We start from the raw sequence: 22,162 nt of genomic DNA on the forward strand, positions 1-22,162 counted from the left end.
TAGAAAACAAAATGGTGAAATAACCTCCAGCTATGAGCATTTTTGGCTTCATACACCACAGCAGTGGTGGGCGGCTAAATATTTCCTCAGAAGCTCCTGTGAATTTAGAATGGCCCCGGTGGGAAGGCAGGACAGAGAACACAACAGGATTCTGTGCAGTTTCCTGTCTAACAGATGGATGGAGTTTAGGGACATTCAGGTCACAGTCCGAGCAGTTAGCTTGTCCTGGTTTAAGAGAGTCAGCCTGTAAATATAGACTTCCCTTTCCTTTTTTCATTTTTATTGATTGCCATCTTTTACCAACTTCTGTGCTTTTACTCTTATACTCACCCAAGGCAGTATGAGAGAATAACTGTGCCGATATGTCAGCTGATTAAAATGGACAACATTTGATTTGCATCAAGAAATGTGAATGAATATGAAAATGATGATAAGATTTATTGGCACTGATTTCCGATTGTGCACGAAGATGACATTCTTTTTTATTCATGATGTGGAACCTATATTTTCTACCTGACAGTATTAGGCCAATTATCCCAATCCTGTTTTCTGAAAAGATGACTATTTCTGCATTAATTTTTTTAGTATATGTGCTGCTGAATCAAGCATGTGCTTCTGCATTAATTAAAAGATGTGTATGTGTTGAGGACTTGAAGTTGTGGTTATCCAGAAAGCCACCCATAACTGACCTTTTATTGAAAACAAACTCAAAGTTACATTGCTAGGGTAAGGTTTTATAGTTTTTGAAAAGTTTTTATTTATCTCGATGGCATTTGAACATTTCAAGACTCAAGTTTACCAATATAAAGCTTTAAAAGAAAAGCACTTGCCATTAGCTATTTCTGGGGCAACCATATTTAATTTATTCTACTTTGTTCTCTTAATTATACTTGAGATTCTCACAGTGTTGTTTTTTATTTAACATTGGATATTATCTATTGCACACTTGCTGTAGAATGTGTGCATTTAGCAGCTGCTTTCCATTGCCTCAGACACTTCAGTGCACTTGTATAATAATGATTATATAAACATTAAATGCCACTGTGAAACAAGCCAAGTTCATAAATTCTTACTAAGCTAAAAACTAAAAAAAAAAAAAAAAAAGAAAAATGGGAACTTTGCATGGGATTATCTTGAATCCATGGGAAACTTGTGGATATCCTCACAGTGTCATGTCTGGGGTTGTCCATGATACACCATCTTCCTCCAGTTCAGCTAATCTTGTATTTATTTGTTGATATTAAATCAAAGCCAGTTGATCACTATATATTACCTCGTATATATGATATTCCGCACTAAACTCACTTAATAACTCACCATACAGTAATGTCTATAGGCTCTTAAGGATTTTCTGTATTCAAAAATCACGTTACCTCTGAATAATGTGTTTCATTTCTTCTATTCAATTTTAATGATTTTTATTAGCTCTGCTCTTGCCTTATTACAGTAAAACCTGAAGAAAAATTAAGGAGAAATGAAATTGGTGGCCATTTTTTGCCTCATTTCTGATATCAAAGAGAAATGTCTCAGTAATTCACCATTAGCTGTGATGTTTCTTATACATTTTTTTGTGTATCTCTTTATAATATGAAGGATACTTCTTTGTACACTCAATTTTCTATGAGCTTTTATCAAATGAATCTAATGAATGTAATCAAAGGCTTCTTTGTATCTATTAAAATGATTATATAATTTTCTTCATTTTAAAATTTCCTACTTTTAACATGATGACATATATTATTTGTGTGTGTGCTGTGTGTGTGTGTGTATCTTATCTAATGCTCAGACTGGGTTAATGTTATTGTTCTGTCCTCAAGTCAGGGTTAGGGCCAATCCAGCAAAGTTGTTTATGTTATTTTGCTTTTTATTTCTATAATTTCATTTGATTTGGGGGGCTTCCACAGTTGGCTGAGCGGTAAACAATCCCCCTGCAATGCAGGAGATGCAGTCTGGATCTCTAGGTTGGGAGATCCTCTGGAGGAGGAAATGGCAACCCACTCCAGTATTCTTGCCAGGGAAATCCCATGAACAGAGGAGCCTGGTGGGCTACAGTCCACGGGGTCTCAAAGAGTCAGACACAACTAAAGCGACTTAACAGGCACACAGCACATAGAGACCAGACGTCATTCTAAACCATTTTCATTGTCAGTTCTTTAATGATTTTATGATGACCATTTTACCATAAGTTTAATAACAAGTTATGTCCCCATGGTTATTAATTACTTCTTCACTTATTATTCTTAATTCTCCTCTTAGTCTATGTGAGTTTTTAAATTTATAGAGATACTTATATCTTTTCTAGTTATGTTTGCTATAAATAGTCCTCAGCTTTCTAAACTTCTTTTAATATTACTAATGTTTGTCTTGTAATATTTTGATAAATGACTATTATTTAACTGGTAGAAATAAACCTAGTAATTTTATAATTTGGAAAGTGTAGAGAGTTATCCTATATTCTCAGGGAAAGAGAAGAAAATATGCAATGATATAATGGAAAAACAATAACCTATTTATTTTTTGCGAACATGTGTGAGTGCCCTGGAACTATTTAATTAGAATTAGCACTCTGGTCAACATCTGCAAGGTAATTTTCTCATAGATCTCCAAATAGTGCATCATGGATGCTCAATGAATATTCAGTAAATTCATAAATATAGATCTTTCTGTAGACCTAACACAGACCATAAACTCAAGAGTCTTGATGAATGTAAATGAAGGATAATGACATCGTGTGTGAACAGGGACCACAGAATGGTGGGGGGAGGGAGGCTGTGAAGGCTGTGTGGCTGCAGCCTAGCTCGTTCATCCTGTGCAACTTCCACGGAATGTTTCCAGCCCATCACAAGATGTGAGAGCTGGAAAAGACCACCCATTACTTTAAGGTGCTGCAATCACATAGGAATGTTTGCCGACACAGTGATAGTATCATTTTTATTATGTTTTCTATTAGGTTCAAGTTCTTCGGAATGCTGGAGAAGAGGTGACCCTGACAGTCTCATTCTTGAAACGAGCACCTGCTTTCCTCAAACTGTCACTGAATGAAGACTGTGCATGTAAGCATTTGTGAAGGATAAGTAAAATGCTCACGTCTTGCTTGCTCTCTGAACCATTATTTCCTGACAGTAATTAGTAGCTTCTTTTCAAAGTTGGGATTTCTACCTGAATATAAACATTTTGTCTTAATATCGCAAAGCGTTCAATTAACCTCCAAAGGGAACAGCTGTTGTTTTTGTTTCAAAATGTATTCACATTTAGCTATTTTCCAACTATAATTGGGGAAACATTATTTGTTTTAAAATGTGTCATATTAAATATATACATTTTGTATCTCTATTGAATTTCATTCATAATGTTTGATGAATATATATTCTTTAAGTAAAAACAATATACTCTTATTCAACTACTGAATTTACTAAATAAGCATTTACACTTAATTTGTTCTGATGAAAATATGGAGATTGAAGGAAGCCCTGATCTATGTGGAAATGTAATAATTTTCATAAAAGCTACTTAAAATTTTCTGTATCTATTTGCACATTATGAAATGAAATGCATACATCTTATAGGTTTTGCTAAAATCAGAGAAGAACATATTTTTAATGGAGTTTACATGAAATGAAATGCAAAGATCGTCAATTCTCAATTGGATCAATTTTGACAAACGCATGTTTGCTCAGTCCACATGCACATAGATCACAAAATGGTTCTGCTGTGCATCTTCCTGTAAATAACATTCCCACAAAAAACCACTGACTTGATTTCTTGCCACCAAGTATTATTTTTTGCTTCTTCTAGAATTTTATGTAATGTAATCAAGCTGTTTTTATTTTTTGCATCTGGCTTCTTTCATAATGAACCATCTCATGTTATATATTTTCAGAACTTTGTTTTTACATTGCTGCATAGTGTTCCACTTGTGACTGTAGTAAAGTTGGGTAATATATTCTCCTGCTGATAGGCAACAGAACTGTTTCTGGTGTTTTGCTATTGTAAAAAAAGCTGCTATAAACAGTCCTGCACAAGGATGGAGAGTCTTAATATTTTATGTCACTACTATAACTAGTACTATAAGTACCTAGGAGTGGAATTGCTGAGTGATGAGACAGATGTTAAATTAACTTCCTGACAAACTGCCAAATCTATTTCTAAGATGGGCATATATATTTACAGATCTCTCAGTGTCCACTCCAGTGTGGATGAGAGTTTTGGTTGCTCTGCGTTAATGCAATATGTGATGGTCACAATTTCTTCAGCTGTTCTCTCGAGTGTCTGGTGGTATTGGATTAAAGTTTCAATTTGCCTTTCTCTGAAGACTAATAATGATTTGCTCCTTGTCATGTGCTATTTGCATATTTGCATGTCTTATTTTGTGATGTGTCTGCTCAAGTCTTTTCCCCCTATTTCTATTGGTATGCCTTTATATTATCACACTGCAGGAGAATACAAGACTGCTTATAAGCCTTTTGTTTGTTATGTGTGTTACAAACATTTCACTCATTTTGCGCATGACTATATTTTTTACCCAAGGTGTCTCAAGTTTGTACAACTCTTTGTGAGAGTTTAATTTTATTTTTATAAGGTCTAATTTATCGTTTTGTTGTTGTTTTCGTTGTATATGCTTTCGGTCTTCTGTATCTTCTCTAAAAAATATTTGCCTACCCCATGATAGCAAGGGTGTCTCCCTACATTTTTGCAAGCAGCTTTACAGCTTCATTTTTTTAAAATAGATTTATTTATTCATTTGGCTGTGCCTGCACACGGAATCTTTGATCTTTGTTGAGGCATGTGGGACCTAGTTTCCTCCACATGGTGTTCAACCTGGGCCCCCTTTATTGGGAGCATGGAGTTTTAGCCACTGGAACACCAGGGGAGTCCCTATAGCATTGATTTCTATGTTTAAGTTTATAATGTATCTTATAGTAATAACATTTTGGTTCTGAGGTAGGAATCAAGGATGAAGGAATCACCATCTGATTTCCGTTAATTTAAGCATACTGTGTTCTTTTGACAAAACCAGTGTTGATCATTGCAGCTTTATACTACTTTTAAAAGTCATCCAGGGTATTTTCTTCAACTTTGCAATATTTCAAGGTTGTTCAGCTATTCTAGATCCTTGCATTGCTGCCTACATTTTATAAATAGCATATCAATTTCCATATAAAAAAGCTATTATGATTTTGAACGTGACTAGATTGAATTGATAGACAATTAGTATACTTAACACCTTAACAACTTTAAATATTTCATTCCACAAACGTATCTTTCCATCTCTTTATATTTTATTTTTTCTGTCAATATTTTAGTGTTTCCAATGGGAAAGTATATCATATCTTTCATTAACTTTAAGTCTTTTATGTTTTTCTATTTTACTGTAATATTTTAAAGATTTAATTTGCCAATTATCTATTGCTATCATACAGAAACAATAAAACAAGCATTTTTATATATTGACATTCTGCAACACAGTTTAATTTCCTTACTAATTCTAATAAGATTCTTTGTGCTTTGTAAAAGTTTTTCCACATATGAAGTTATGCCATCTGCAAATAGTGAGTTTTGCTTGTCTCTTTCCAAGCTATATGTCTTTAATTCCTTGTTTTTTCTTGATTTTGCACATAGTAATGGGGTGGTCCTCTAGTAAGGTGTTGAAAGAAGTCCTAAGTGCAGATGTCCTTCCCCTGCGCAAGATACTGGTGGACACCATCCAGCTTTTCACTGTTAAGCATGCCATCAGCTGTGGGTGCTCATAGTTGCCATTTTTATTATTAATTTAGTTATTTAATTTATTTTTAATTGGAGGAAAATTTCTTTACAGTGTTGTGTTGGTTTCTGCCACACAACAATACAGATCAGCCATAATTATACATAATTCCCCTCCCTCGTGAGTCTCCCTCCCACCCCCATCCCACCCCTATAGGTCGTCATAGAGCACCAGGCTGGGCTCCCGTGTGTTATTCAGCAGCTTCCCCCTAGCTATCTACTTTATACATGGTAGAGTGTGTATGTTGATGCTACTCTCTCCATTCATCCCACTCTTTCCTTTCCCCACTGTGTCCACAAGTCTCTTCTCTATGTCTGTGTCTTCATTCCTGTCCTACAAATAGGTTCACCTGTACCACTTTTCTAGATTTCACATATAGGCATTAACATACAATATTTGTCTTTCTTTCTCTGACTTACTTTGCTCTATTATAACATAGGTGCCTTTTATTGGGCTAGAATAGAAAGTGAAAGTCACTCAGTCATGTCCAACTCTTTGCGACCCCATGGACTATACAGTCCATAGACTTCTCCAGGCCAGAATACTGGAGTGAGTAGCCGTCCCTGTTTTCAGGGGATCTTCCCAACCCAGGGATCAAACCCAAGTCTCCCATATTGCAGGTGGATTCTTTACCAGCTAAGCCATGAGGGAAGCCCCGGTTAGAATAGAGACACCCTTCTAATCCTGGTTCCTGAAGATTTTTCTTTTTTTTATTTGTTTTAGTAGAAGTTAATGTTGAATTGTGTCAAATATTTTTTTTATCCATTGAGATACTACATTTAAAACATTTTTTCTGTTGATATCATAACTTTTTAAAAATTGATTTTGAATGCCAAATAAAGCTTGCATTCCTAGGATAAACACTATGGTCATGCTGTATCTTTATAGATATATTACAGGTTTTAATTTGCTAAAGTATTGTTATTATATTTTAATCTATGTCCTTTAAAGATTTCCAGATGTACTTTTCCTGTGATGTTTTAGTGGGATTTTGGTACCAAGGTTATTATGTCTTTGAAACAATTACTGAATTGTAAAATCTTAGAAAATCACAAATCTTTAAGACATGTATTACTCATCCTTAAAAACAGATATTTGTAGTTTTCTCATGAAGATCTAATATGAAGTATTTTAGTTGTAAATTGATTACATGTCAATGAAGGTGCTCCCAGTGACAATGTACACAGCAAGAGTGCTTGTGAAGACAGAGCACTTACAAACTTTGCATTATGGAAAATTATGGTAAATACACACGAGATTTGCTAGTAGATTAGCACAGAAAATTAAGTAGGACTTTGTAGCCAAACAAAATCTTGCACCATTCTAAGTATGGTTCATAAGAATAGGCCTCTTCAGGTAATAAAATGAAATAGTATTTTTATATGGTTGAATGCTTCCCTTAATAAAACCTTAATGCTTCTGAAATCAAAGATTAATATTTGCAGGTCTGTTTTGGGTCCACTTTAGGTTTTAATTTTTGTTTTTGCTTACTTCCAAAACTCTGGCTTTGACATAAATAAAGCAGAGATAATTTTACTACCTGGCTTGCATGATACCTGAAGTGACCTGAAGTTCACAGTACAGATGTCCATGCAGAGCAGGTGGGCTCTAACCAGCAATGCTCTGCCTCTTCCCGCAGGTGCGCCGAGCGACCAGAGCAGCGGCACCTCCTCCCCGCTCTGTGACAGCGGCCTGCACCTCAACTACCATCCCAACAACACAGTAAGATGCCCAGGGCACGGTCCCCACTAATGAGGAGGGAACCTAGACAAAGCCCAGGGTACACCGAGTTAGAATTTGCTCAAACTGCTCTGGGACCTGGCTTCTCTGACAGACTTGAAATCCTTGGCTGTTTCACTTTTTCAGAATTATGCTAATCCAGGGAGGAGGTAAATAAGTAGGTCTGTTATTTTTTTAATGTCATTTTTCTCCTCTCAGGTCTGCACTAAGTCCTTTGTAAGCTGTAGAGACTTAACTTCGAGAGGTCACATAGAACATCATAAATCATTTTATAACATGGCATCTTCTATGTAATTTGACATAATTTGTTATCATTTTTCATTTGAAATTATTTCACGAAAAGTGGCTATATAATTTCTGATATCTTAGGATTTCTTAGCCACCTTCACTCACACCAGGGAATTAATGCAAAGTGATAAAGATGAAAATCTAATCTACACATTGTGTGAAATGTGAGAGATGTTAAAGTAGATCTGTATTTAATAATTGATAAAATCAGCATGTTGGTTTTATATACATTTAATAAAGTGCTGATTTTTATTTTCCACCTGTACTTTGGAGTAAGCAGTTCTTTTTCTTTTGTAAACATTTTGAACTTTCTTGTATTTCACCCTTTGAAACATGTGCACATTCTAAAGACAAAACGACTCCTTCCGGTTAAATGTGAGATGGTCAGTTACCCCTGTGCTCACAAACGTAAGAGAAGCAGAGCTCACTTATGAAGAATTTTATATTTCTTTTCCAAGTATTAGGATGTATAAGACGTGGAGCTTTCTCTGACCTGTATGATTCACTCTCCATTGGAAATTCTTGACCTCACTGTGGCATTTCACTTCAAAGTCCTGCTTCTGAGCATCTTCAAGCCTCTGGCCTCAGTGCACTGAATCGCAAAGCATCAGTCTCAGCCAAGTCCTGCAGGCTCCCGGTCGTTTTCCTTTGCCTTTTTTGTTCTTAAAGAGGAACGATTGTCACCACCAGGGTTGTCTCTACAAGAGTAAACCAACCACATCTGGTATTTCACTGCCCTTCTCTCTTACTTCTGTGACCAGAGAAGTAACTGTCACACCATGGATAATATCTAAAATGTGGTCTTCAGAAGGCGGCAAGGTCCGAGTGACTCAAACAATGAGTGCTTGTGTACGAAGTGAATACAGGCGTCCGTCCGTGCACCCGTCAGCTCCATCTCGCCGCCCCAGCTCAGCCTCCCCATCCTGTGTGCTCTCGTCCATCCCTGTGGTCAACATGCTCGTGACGCCTCTGCTGTCTTTCGGGTCCTTTCACGGGTGGTGCCTTGACCCCCACAGCTGTGAGTCGACCGCCTCCCCTCTGAAAGGAGCCTCTGCCTGGAATCAGGGCTCAGCGCCCCGTCCCCACTGTGGCTGCAGCCAAGGATGCAGAGATGCAGCACGGAGCAGCCCTCCAGCCTTGACAGGCAGGCGATACAGTGCCCACCCCACCTGTCAGGAGCCCACATCCTGCCAGGTTCCCTCCTCATTCCCTTTCTCCAGAGATCTCCCCCATATGTCCCTCACATCAGAGCCTCCATCTCGGCTCTCTCCTGAGACAGGGGAAGAGCTGTTCTGCAGAGCTGAACATGCTGGGTGACATGTTTTTCTAGTCCCTGCCCCGTATCCGTGGACCTCTCTGTAATAAGGAGATGGAAAGAGCAAGGTCGGTGGGTGGGAGTCATTCAGGCTGCTTTCATCTCTTCCCCTTACACACAGAGCAGTGTCTGTGGACTTGAGTTCACCACTTGTGCCTCAGTGTGGTGCTTGAGTCAATGTCTTCCTTACAAAGATCTGACTGCAGTAAGGAAACCACTCAGCAGTTCCACAGCACAACTGTTCCAAATAAATCCAACTGTCAAATCTTTAAAAACTCCATCATCATAAACTTTTCTTTCTGAGTTATGTCTTTCCACTTCAAGAGGCATGTTTGATTTCCATTTTAAGCCTTAGGATTGAACATTGTTTGACTTTGCTAAGGATCTTTAGGACTTCACAGGTGGCGCTAATAGTAACAAACCTGTCTGCCAAGCAGGAGAGGTAAGAGATGAGGGTTCGATTCCTGGGTCGGGAAGATCCCCTGGAGGAGGGCATAGCAATCCACTCCGGTATTCTTGCCTGGAAAATCCTATGGACAGGGGAGCCTGATGGGCTACAGTCCATAGGGTTGCAAAGAGTCAGACACGGCTGAAATGACTTATCATACACATGCATGCATCTTTAAAGGAACTAATAGCACTTGCAATGTTTTAGACAATAAGAATCAAGACATATAAATTAAAGTAAAAGTAAAGACAATAATTGCATTGCATCTCAATCAAATGGATATTTACTGAGAACCTACCATGTGGGAACCCATCTAGGTGCCATGGGAAACAATTATGGTTCCTGACCCCAAAAATGTTAAACCCCAAATCTATAGGCAAATACATGAAATAAACTGTAACATTGGCAGAAGAAGAACTGTGGACATTAGCATCCTAAATATCAGAGAAAGGTCTGCTAGAGACTTTGAACATATGACTTAATTTAAATCAACCAGAATTGGGAAACTTCATACCAAATGTGAGGCCACTCAGGAATTAGTGGGTCACGCAGACTTGGCAGCTGGTTTGGGAGGTGGAGGATGGTCTACTCGGAGATTCATAAGATTAGGGGTCTGTGTCCTTCTGACTCATCACAGATAATGAAGCACATGAGAACCTGGACAGCAGGGCGCCTTGTGGCATGTGTTCCCGAAATAAGCATGCATCGTGGAGTCAGGTCCCTAGGGGAAGCATCAGTCTTTGCTGTGTCTACTCCTCATTTCTGTCCCAGCCCAGGGATGCTGTGGTCAGTTCCTGCGCCATATTTATTTTCTGAAACAAATTTTGAGTAAACAGATGCTGTTTGAGTTTCCTGAAACATTGCTTACGTATTTAAGACAACATTTGAAACATATGAGAAAATAACACCTGATGATATGTTAACATCCTCCACTGCCTTACATAACAGTATAGCCTAGTCCTCCCAAGGACTTGAGGTCACTAATTTTAGGACACACGAGATTCTCCCAGTTTGCTCATCAAGGTGAAGAGAGAGTTTGCCTTGTGCTCACCAGGAGGCTTAAACTCAGGTGACTAGCTCACCAGATCCTGAGAAACATTCTCGCTATTCACCTTTAATCAGTGCTTTCTATACCAAGTCCTTAATGAAATTTGGATCTGAATTGTGCCCTATATGTGCTTCCCTGGTGACTCAGATGGTAAAGAACCCACCTGCCAATGTAGGAGATGGGGGTTTGATCCCTGAGTTAGGAAGATCTGTTGGAGAAGAGAATGGCAACACACTCTAGTGTTCTTGCCTGGAAAATTACATGGATAGAGGAGCCTGGTGGACTGTAGTCCTTGGGGTCACAAACAGTCGGACATGACTGAGTGACTGACACAACACACTTTTGCTCTGTATGCATTTCTATTTTGGCTTGATCATTGTTCTTGAGATCATTGAATGGGAATATACCTTGAAATGTGTTACATTTTGTGAAAAGTTTTTTTTTTAATTCATTTATTTATTTTAATTGGAGACTAATTATTTTACAATATTGTGATGATTTTGCCATACATTGATATGAATCAGTCACAGGTATACATGTATTCCCCATCCCAAAACACCCTCCCACCTCCCTCCCCATCCCATCCCTCTGGGTTGTCCCAATGCACCAGCTTTGAGTGTCCTGTTTCATGCATCAAATTTGGACTGGTCATCTATCTTACATATGATAATATACATGTTTCAATGCTATTCTCTCAAATAATCCCACCCTCGCTTTCTCCCACAGAGTCCAAAATTCTGTTCTTTATGTCTCTTTTGCTGTCTCACATATAGGGTTGTCATTACCATCTTTCTAAATCCCATATATATGCATTAATATACTGTATTGGTGTTTTTCTTTCTGACTTCACTCTGTATAATAGGCTCCAGTTTCATCCACCGCATTAGTACTGATTCAAATGTGTTCTTTTTAATAGCTGAGTAATATTCCATGGTGTATATGTACCACAACTTTCTTAGTCATTCATCTGCCATCTAGGTTGCTTCCACAGCTGTCGTAAACAGTGCTGTGATGAACACTGGGGTACATGTGTCTCTTTCAATTCTGATTTGCTCAGTGTGTGTGCCCAGCAGTGGGATTGCTGGGTCATATGGCAATTCTATTTCCAGTTTTTTTTAAGGAATCTCCACACTGTTCTCCTTAATGACTGTACTAGTTTGCATTCCTGCCAACAGTATAAGAGGGTTCCCTTTTCTCCACACCTTCACCAGCATTTATTATTTGTAGGCTTTTTGATAGCAACCATTCTGACTGGCGTGAGATGTTACCTCATTGTGGTTTTGATTTGCATTTCTCTGATAATGAGTGATGTTGAGCATCTTTTCATGTGTTTATTAGCCATCTGTATGTCTTCTTTGGAGAACTGTCTGTTTAATTCTTTGGCCCATTTTTGATTGGGTTATTTATTTTTTGAGCTGCGTGAGCTGCTTGTATATTTTTGAGATTAATTCTTTGTCAGTTGCTTTGTTTGCTATTATTTTCTCCTATTCTGAAGTCTGTCTTTTCACCTTGCTTATGGTTTCCTTTGTTATGCAAAAGCTTTTAAGTTTAATTAGGTCTCATTTGTTTATTTTTGCTTTTATTTCCAATATTCTGGGAGGTGGGTCATAGAGGATCTTTCTGTGATTTATGTTAGAGAGTGTTTTGCCTATGTTTTCCTCTAGGAGTTTTATAGTTTCTGGTCTTACATTTAGATCTTTAATCCATTTTGAGTTTATTTTTGTGTGTGGTATTAGAAAGTGTTCTAGTTTCATTCTTTTACAGGTGGTTGACCAGTTTCCCAGCAACACTTGTTAAAGAGATTGTCTTTTCTCCGTTGTATATTTTTGCCTCCTTTGTCAAAGATAAGGTGTCCATAGGTGTGTGGATTTATCTCTGGGCTTTCTATTTTGTTCCATTGATCTATATTTCTGTCTTTGTGCCAGCACCATACTGTCTTGATGACTGTAGCTTTGTAATATAGTCTGAAGTCAGGCAAGAGTTTCTTTTAAAGCAAAAACTATATTAATGCTACTTTTCCCATTTGTGCTGTTAATATTATAGGGAACAACATCCTTGACATTGAAGAATAAATCTTTTGAAAGTTAGTTATGGGCCTTAAAACCATAAAAATCTTTGTGTTGTTAGATCATTTTGTATGCAATTAAAAATAATCCTGGCAGTTGTTACAGGAAAAGACTAGAAAGTAAATTTATATTCTACTGTCATAATTTAAACAATAAATATAAATAATTTTCAAAAGACACCAGATGTTTCATTATAAACAACAGATCTGTAAAATGAAATGAACTAACCTTGATTATTTCAATAGCTGGAGTGAGAGTTACAACTTATTTTTTATGAGAAAGAAATGTAAGAGAAAGTGACATTTTTCAACTTTGATACCTAAAGACTCCAGGTTGAGGTGCTATATTGGAAGGTCAAAGGTCATGTGTATTTTCATACCTGCCAGCACACAAAGTCTATAAAATGTAATTGGTAAAGCTTATCATCCTCTCCTATGGTGATTTCATTCTCCATATTCCATTTCCTATGTCTTTTATGTTCTTTTACTTTTTCTGTCCATTTGTTCAGGAACAATGTAGTGACAGGAGTTCTTTGTGCTTTTTGTGAACAACGAGGGTCTGTCTATAAATAATTTGCCTGAAATTACTTTGCAGAATTGTGAAATAATCAAGACAAAAATCTGAATCATTCTTTCCATTATTTTATCTCTGATTATGAATGTTTTATGTTGGGCTCTGGGCCACATTGGAGAAGGCAATGGCACCCCACTCCAGTACTCTTGCCTGGAGAATCCCATGGACGGAGGAGCCTGGTAGGCTGCAGTCCATGGGGTTGCTAACGGTCAGACACGACTGAGCGACTTCACTTTCACTTTTCACTTTCATGCATTGGAGAAGGAAATAGCAACCCACTTCAGTGTTCTTGCCTGGAGAATCCCAGGGACGGCAGAGCCTAGTGGGCTGCCGTCTATGGGGTTGCACAGAGTCAGACACGACTGAAGCGACTTAGCAGCAACAGCTGGGCCACATGTTGGTTGTAGAGTCAGAGATATATACGTCCGAGTGGATCCTGACACTGCAGCTCACCAGCTGGGGGCCTCAGGTCAATGTCTGAGTGCACAGCCTCCCAGGTGGGGCCTTGAGCAAAAGCCCACAAGTGGGTTTCTGTCGCTCACTGCTTTGGGCTTAGGGACAGGGCTGCTTGGTCAGGTCCAGCCTGGCCATGGAAACCACATCTATTTTCCCCAGCATGTCATATAGGATGATGGTTTCAAGTACCCCTGTGCAGAAAAGACTTAGGAGAAGCTGTGGGTTTCCTTGGTGACAGCCATGACTTTGGCGACAGGTTCATGGGTGCACAGACTTGGCAAGTGACTCTCCCAGGACTCATCAGCTGGGGAAGCATGATTCTGAACCCAGGTGGCTTCATTCTAATAGGGGCCTCAGCCCTCTCCCCCTGGTGCATGGCTACTGGCTCACCTGGGCCACGTGCTGACTGTCTGTGACATCCAACACGAGGAGAAAGGGGATGGTTGATGTGAACCCTGGGTCTCTGCATTTCCATCACCATGGAAGCCCTGAATGCAACCATCCTGCACAAAGGCTGAGTGCCCGAGAGACTGGACACCAAGGGGGCCTCCTGACCGTCTCAGCCAGACTTCCCTTCCAGGTGCTCTAGACTGCTCCAAGGATTTCATGGACTTTCACACTGGCACAACTGTTGACAATTAACATAGTAATCCCAGAGACCACTCAACCTTTAATGAAAATAATGGGAGATTATTTTTGCCATAAGCAATTTTGAAGAAATTAATATTAGAATGAAAGGTTAATAATATCTAGACTCACAGAGGTTCAATGTTTAGACTAAAACAGAATCTCCTTCTGGTATCATCACTCAAGAATGAGAGAATTCTTGCCTGGGAAATCCCGTGAACAGAGGAGCGTGTTGGGCTACAGTCCATGGGGACACAAAGAGCCAGACATGACTGAGCACCCATTTATACACAAAGAATCTCTAGACTAGAGAGAAATCCACGTCAGCAGCTCTCTGAGCAAACTGAGCCTTGGCTGGTAGAACCCAGGCCGACCTACACACCAGCATCATTCCTTGTACTAGAGCCAGGGAGAAATCCAACAGTGAAAGAAAATGAAAGAAACACTGATCAACACCCACTGAAAAGCTCAAATTTTATTCAAATGTATGTCTTCTCTGTACAAAAGGAAAAATACACAGACTTTTTATGGAATTTAAAATACATGGCATTTCAAACCAGTAGTGACTCATTTGAAAAGACCCTGATGCTGGGAAAGATGAAGGGCAGGAGGAGAAGGGGACGACAGAGGATGAGATGGTTGGATGGCATCATCAACTCGATGGACATGGGTTTGGGTGAACTCCAAAAGTTGGTGATGGACAGGGAGGCCTGGCGTGCTGTAGTTCATGGGGTCGCAAAGAGTCGGACACGACTGAGCAATTGAACTGACTGAGTGGTTATCTTAACATAATTTTAAAACAATACAGGAAAATATGGACGTCTTATAATCATAAAGTTAAATAAATTGACAATAATTTCCTTGAGTACTGTTTGAGAGTTGTTTTAGAGGAATATTCATTTTATTCAAAAATATTTTTAACTAACCAATGAATCACAAGCCCTTGTAATGTTTTGTGCTTCACAGATAGAAAATACTTGCTAATTGAACTTATTTTTTTGTTACCTACTAGTTCATGGCAGTTACAGTTTTGACCGATCTTTGCGTTCTTGAATGGATTCAGTTGTCAGAATTTTATTTTTTCTTCCAGCTCCTGACCCATTATTTTCATATGTTTTTCACTATGATTTTTCATCTCAACGGTTCCCTCCTCACTTTCTTATAGGATTCCATTAATGAAGACATTAGGAAATGTAATTTCATTGTCAGTGAATATGGATACCCCATGGAATTCTGTCCCTGTCTTTGGATTGTTTAGGGGGAAATAGCCCTATGGTGGAAGGGGTTTGTGGCCGCGACGCTGAAAGTCTGTTTTCCTTTCAGGACACGCTGTCCTGCTCATCGTGGCCCGCGTCCCCGGGGCTGCGGTGGGAGAAGCGGTGGTGCGACCTGAGGCTCATCCCGCTGCTGCACTCACGGTTCTCCCAGTACCTGCCCGGGACCGACCTGAGCCGGTGAGTTCCACCGGCGCCGTGCCCATGGCGAGGCCTGGAGTCTGCCTGGTGATGGGGCTGTGATTCCCTGTTCGGTGTGCTTCCAATGGTGGGAAGAGGGTCACCTAGCAAACACTCCACAGGGCATATGGTGGCCGTGGGCTTGGCTCGCTTCTCAGCCCGGCTGACCGAGCCTGGGAACCCTCAGACACCAGCTCCACCCCCGTGGCCGTCCCCCACGTGGGGCCTCCGCTCGGTGGTTGGGCCGGCCTTGCTGCCCCCAGGGAGGGTGGAAGGCTGGGGCGGCGGACACTGTGCTATTGCTGCAGGTGATGGTGAATGCCCAGCTCTCCGTGGAACCTGCTCACAGCGGCAGGGATGGAGGGGAAGCTGCCGGCAGTCAGCCCCCGCCCACCACCTCACCCCATCTCGGGGAGGACAGGTAGAGTGGGGCCTGAGGTCCCTGTGAGCCAGAGCGGTCAGTGTGGGAAAGGGGTAGAGAGTCCAGCAGCCACTCCTCGGGTCACCTCGCTCAGCCCAGCAGCTGCAGACTTAGATTAGAGTTGCTGCCACTTTAGCCTTCCTATGGATGTAAGACGTGGTTACACTGTGTCACATGACCTGAACTTGTGTGTCCTAATGATGTTGAGCATCTTTCCACCTGTATATTTATCACAGGAAATCCTCTTTGGTGAAATATGCCTTTGTTTCTTGATCATTTGGTAACTGGCTTTACTTAACGTATTTTTACCTTTTTATTTTTTACTGTTGAGAATTGAGAGTTTTGCATATATTCAAGAAAAAAAAAGTTGTTTGTATCAACACGCTAGTTTTTCTATTCTGTTTTTTTTAACTTATTTTTAATTTTCAAAGTAATTAAATATTTAAAATGTTAATATTGCCTCTATTATATCACTATATATACACCTTTTATTTGGTTTAAGTTATTGTTATTGTCTGAACATTACACCATATGTCTTAGTCCTTCCAGGCTGCTGTGACAAAATATGGCAGATAATAATAGCAGTTGCTGTTCTCTAGTTACTTAGTTGTGTCAGACTCTTTTGCGACCTCATAGATTGTTGCCCCACCAGGCTTCTCTGTCCCTGGGATTCTCCAGGCAAGAATACTGGAGTGGTTTGCCATTTCCTCCTCCAGGGGATCTCCCCAACCCATGGATCTAACCTGTGTCTCCTGCCTTGGCAGGTGGGTACTTTACCACTGTGCCACCTGGGAAGCCCCAGTACTCACAGCAAACAACAGAAATGGTTTCTCACAGCTCTGGGTGCTGGAAGCCTTCGTTTAAGGCATCCAGGTCATGGCTGAGTCGTCAAGTTCTTTGACGAAGACCGCTTCTAGTTTGTGCCTGCTGTCTTCTCCTCTGTCCTCCCTTGGGGTGGGGCCAGGGGTCACTCTGGAGCCTCTTTTATGAACAACTGATCGTGTGCATGAGGGCTTGACTCTCGTGGCTTCAGCATCTCCTCTTGGCACCAACATGTTGGTCACTAGGATTTCAAAATGTGACTAGGAGGTGTGGCACCAACACTCAGACCACCATGCATGATTTATTAGTGTTTAATGTAACTTATTCTGGAGAAGGAAATGGCAGCCCACTCCAATATTCTTGCCTGGAGAACCTCATGAACAGAGGAGCCTGGTGGGCTATAGTCCACGGGGTCACAAGAGTCGAACACGACTTAACGACTAAACCACCACCAGTACAACTTATTAATTTTACCTCTTTCAGGAAATTCTAGAAACTTAAAACACCTTAACTAATTCTTTTATTTCTTTCTTATCTTTGTGCATATTTCTGAAAATATTTGAATTATATTGTTATTGTTGTTCAGTCGCTGAGTCGTGTCCAACTCTTTGCAACTCTATGAACTGCAGCATGCCAGGCTTCCCTGTCCTTCGCCATCTTCCAGAGTTCACTCAAACTCATGTCCACTGAGTCACCAATGCCGTTCAACCATTTCATCCTCTGTCACCTCCTTCTCCTTCTGCCCTCAGTCTTTCCCAGCATCAGGGTCTTTGCCAGTGAGTTGGCTCTTTGCATCAGGTGGCCAAAGTATTAGAGATTCACCTCCAGCATTAGTCCTTCCAGTGAATATTCAAGGTTGAATTATGTATGTATCTTAAATTCCTCGATATGTATTTTTTTTTTGTTTTCAGATAACTGTTATTCATATATGCCCTACTTTTAATCTTTCTGTTTCTGTTTATTTGTTTCTTTTGGATCTATTTGCTTTCTGCTTTAAGAAGTTTAAAATATTTCTATTAATGGTATTTTTAGTGTGTATATTTGTTCTTTTTGTTTTTGCTTTAAAAATCTTACGTAGTTAAATGATGTAGAAATGTTTAGCTAAAGAAATTTATGAGGCAAAGGAAATTGTATTAATCTAGATGACTTCTTCCATTTTTATTTTTATGACACCTCAACACATCAACAGCTTTTAGCAGTTGAATTAATTACACTCAGTGACTATGACAGTAATAAGCAGTTATAAACACAACACTCTTCTGAGTGGATTGCACAGCAATTCAGATTCAAGAGCTAATTTATTGTTCACTCATTCACTCAATAAATATCGATTTAATGTCTATATGGAAGGTGTTGTGTTTACTGCTTTCCCTGAAGGAGGTCATGAGCGAGCGGCAGTTGAGACAGTGAGGGAAATAAAAGAGAAAAGATAAATTAGTGGCCCATGATGACAAATATACAAAATTGTTGAACTTGGATCAAAACCCAGGACGTTATGTGTTGGTTGGTTTTTCCAAGGCCCGTAATTTTAACTTTGGTGATATCATACCTCTCATATTTAATTGCAACAAAGTTGTGTTCCTGTCATATCTATTGTGTAAAGATGAGTTAAAACATCATAATATTTTATCAATAATAAGACAGTTTATCTTCATTGTATAGTAATGACTTGGAAATATGTGTTTCAGTTCAATCCTGAAATATAATATTGCAGAACATTACAGTGTCAGGAGATTAGAATGGGAAGGTTATTAAGGAGAAGAAAGTGTTTCATTGTATTAACTATAGAATAGAAATCCTGAATAGACTGAGAAACAGATTAATTTCCACACAGCCCCCATTCCTCTAAGCCCACCATGCCTTCATGCAGCTGCTGTTTGTTTTTGGAGGAAATCACCTCCTGTCTAAAGTGTGTGCTTTGTCTCCTGTCCCCCGTATAAGCCATCCATCCAGGTGGACCCCAGACCCTGCTGCCTCATTTTCCTTTACAGGAAGCCCACAGCCTTTGTAACATCCTTGAGCTAATGTTTATCTTCTCTCCCACTCACACGTGTGCATTTCAGTCCTGCATCAGCTTGTATTTGCCAGCCATCCTACCTCGTCTGACACACTCAACCCAGTGCACACAAATCTGACCATGGGGTCCTCCACGGAGGTTCAGCCACAGTTCCCATAGACTTGAAGCTCCTTCCGTGATATTCACTCTCCTGCCCTGTCCAACTCTGCCTGGCACAGTCCTGCTAACCCTCTCCCGGACAAGGCCGTCCAGCCACTCAGAATGTCTCTGCAACTCTCCCTCCTTCTGCTTGCAATGCTCCTCCACCACTGCCTTCTCTTCCTCACTCCTCTCAAAGTAAACTTCTCCTGCATGTGCCTACATGTGGCACGTGATGAACAGTGAACGCAAACATGAATTACTGTGTAAATAAGAATTGTATATATTGATGTTTATGCATATCAACAGTTAATTATTTATGAATTTTTCATGCAAGGGAAGAATAAATTTATAGATTAAATTTTAAAAACTACTTTGAAATTTAGCAACATTTGAGAATAACTTTTGTTGCCAGAGTAGTGATCAGGAATCGTTAGAAAAATAGAAAACAATATTGAGTGGAAAGTGGAAAAAAGTTCAAATTATCTAACTGTAATCTTGTCACTGTGGGTTTTTTTTTTTTTTTTTTGGGCAAGTGTGTGTGTGTGTGTGTTTGTGTGTGTGTGTGTGTGTGTGTGTACAAAGAATCGTAATTTAACCTAGGAATCCTCAAGACTACTACAAATGTTGTTAAATTTTCATATTTCCCAATACCTCAATGCTAACTTAGCAGGTGCGTGTGTATGCTAAGTCACTTCAGCTGTGTCTAACTCTTTGCAACCCCATGGACGGCAGCCTGCCTGGCTCCTCTGTCCATGGGATTCTCCAGGCAAGAATACTGGGGTAGGTTGCCATGCCCTCCTCCAGGGGATCTTCTGGGCCCAGGGATTGAACTGCATCTCTTATGTCTCCTGCATTGGGAGGCAGGTTCTTTACTACTAGCACCACCTGGGAAGCCCTACTTAGTGGGTAGTGTAGTGTACTGATTTCAGAGAGTATATGATCAAACAAGCTGAAAAAAAGAAGTTTTGTTTTTCTTTCTTTCTTTTTTTAATAATTACTGATTATCTTGATCCAAATAATTCCATTTTCTAGAAGCACAAATATCCCCACAGCCTTGGGGCTCTGGCTAAGTGCTGGGTGACACATGCTCACCAAACTCTCTTAAATATCACCTCAAGGCCACATGTTGGCAGTTCTTTCTCAGCACTTCAGTGATCAGTGAGAGGATTTGGGTCCCATCAGTTCCTCCATAAATATTTGTTGAATCTGTAAAGTATGTTTTCCTCATTCTCCGTTAGGGGAAATTGGGGCACAACTAAGTTGGACTAATGTGCCAGTGCTCTTATTTATTCAGTAGCATAAGTAGAAACAGGGCCCAGGCTAACATCTTGATGACCTGTTTACTTTGTAAGAGGTTTTATGTAATCAAAAAACTGTTGAAATATTTCACTTATATTCATGAAAGGGCTTCCAACAAATAACCTGAAAAGTGGAAACAGAATGTAAAATTGGAATATATCAGTGTATAAGCCTGGATTTATAAAGGCTAGTCCTTGCAAATGACTGTGGAGACTATGTGCCATGTGCATGGGCTGTGGGTTTCCTCTAAGTGCATCAACTCTAATCAGCTAAAAATACCCAGCTGCCATGATTCATTTACAGCAGAGAGGACAAATATGTTCAAGACATGCTTTAATTTACAGTACATGAAGCAACGGTTATGATAATCAGAAGCAAAAAAAAACGTTGTTGCTAACTCAAATTAGTTCTCATTTTCCATGGATAGTTGAGCTTCTGTCTGCATATCCTAAATGTCTTACTTACTAGTGAATATAAAAATTAAAGTTGAGAAAGTCACGTGAAGTTACAATATTCTTTTTGTGCTGTGCATATTTTTTTCTTGTCACAAATTCAAAAGAACATGATTTCAAAGAGACAGACAATAGTTGCCACCTCTCAGACTTTTCATGTGTTTTTCAGAGCAAATAAAAAAGAATGTTTGAACACTTTCCCATAATCAGTTGAAAGTTCTTGGTCAACTTTATCAGAACAAGTGTCTCTAAAAATACTAATAATGTGGATGCAAAGGGCCTTCAGTGTGGAAGTCTCTGGAGCATGTCCGGTTATGAGGTCTGGACCAGTCTCGTGGGACAGGAGAGAGACACCAGCCTCATGATGAAGCCGGGCCAGATAATTCCTGGCTGCAGTGTCTTTATTTTTGAAATTGAAATATGTGCAATATCCACAAACACCTACTTAACAAAATTCAGAAGAGACAAAAAAGCAATTTAATTGGAGAAAAACATATAAATGTACACTATTTACATAGCCTTTTGAATGCTGAACTACATCATTTGTCTATTGCTTCAAAACTGGCTGGGATTTATAGATAGTTTGTGCCTTTTCTGAAGTGTATTGTGTTGCACCACAGAGTAATTTTCAAGCATGAGGCATTTGGCTACTTTCCATTCATTTTGGGATTTTTATCTATTCCTCTCCATTAAGCTTATATTGAAACATGCAAGAACTTGAAACAGAAAAATAAAAGTAAGTAATTAAAGCTGCAGAAAGCTGCTTTAAACTCTACAGCACTTTTGTAAACAATTTAGGATGGCATTATTTAATTTCCTCTAACAACAACAAAAACTCAATAAAAGACAATAGAGATATTCAGGCTGGCCATAGCACTTTTAAGGAGAGTGTGGTTGTTATTGAAATGCAAACATCCACATAAATTTACAGCGTGAATATTTAGACGTGAAAAGCTGTGGACCCTTGTCCAAAACCATCCCTGAGAAGACAGACAGCTGGATGAACAGCTGAAAAAGTGCTTCAGCTCATGACAGCCTGAGAGTTTTAAATGATGCTCAGTATCTGGGTGTGGGGTTTTCGCGTGATCTTTCCATCAGAAATGCACTAAAAAATGTCAAGAGGTGATGGTAGCCAAAATAATAGGTAAACATCTATGCATAACTTTGTGATATGCAGGGAACAGGGAGAATTCCTCTCAAATGTCTTTGACATGCTTCCATTTACATAATATAT

At 39.5% G+C, this 22,162-nt stretch overlaps 1 protein-coding gene across 2 annotated transcripts in view; it reads left to right on the plus strand.

Moving 5' to 3' along the window:
- The window catches only part of SNTG1 (syntrophin gamma 1), a 136,980-nt gene that overhangs the window by 42,050 nt on the left and 72,768 nt on the right, over positions 1 to 22,162 (plus strand). For both annotated transcript variants that reach the window (XM_061122805.1, XM_061122806.1), the window contains exons 7-9: positions 2,951 to 3,053; positions 7,401 to 7,483; positions 15,646 to 15,776. In XM_061122805.1, coding sequence (XP_060978788.1) covers positions 2,951 to 3,053; positions 7,401 to 7,483; positions 15,646 to 15,776 — 317 coding nt within the window. The remainder of the gene's footprint in view (positions 1 to 2,950; positions 3,054 to 7,400; positions 7,484 to 15,645; positions 15,777 to 22,162) is intronic.

This window comes from Dama dama, chromosome 21 (genome assembly GCF_033118175.1).
Source record: "Dama dama isolate Ldn47 chromosome 21, ASM3311817v1, whole genome shotgun sequence".
NCBI lineage: Eukaryota > Metazoa > Chordata > Mammalia > Artiodactyla > Cervidae > Dama > Dama dama.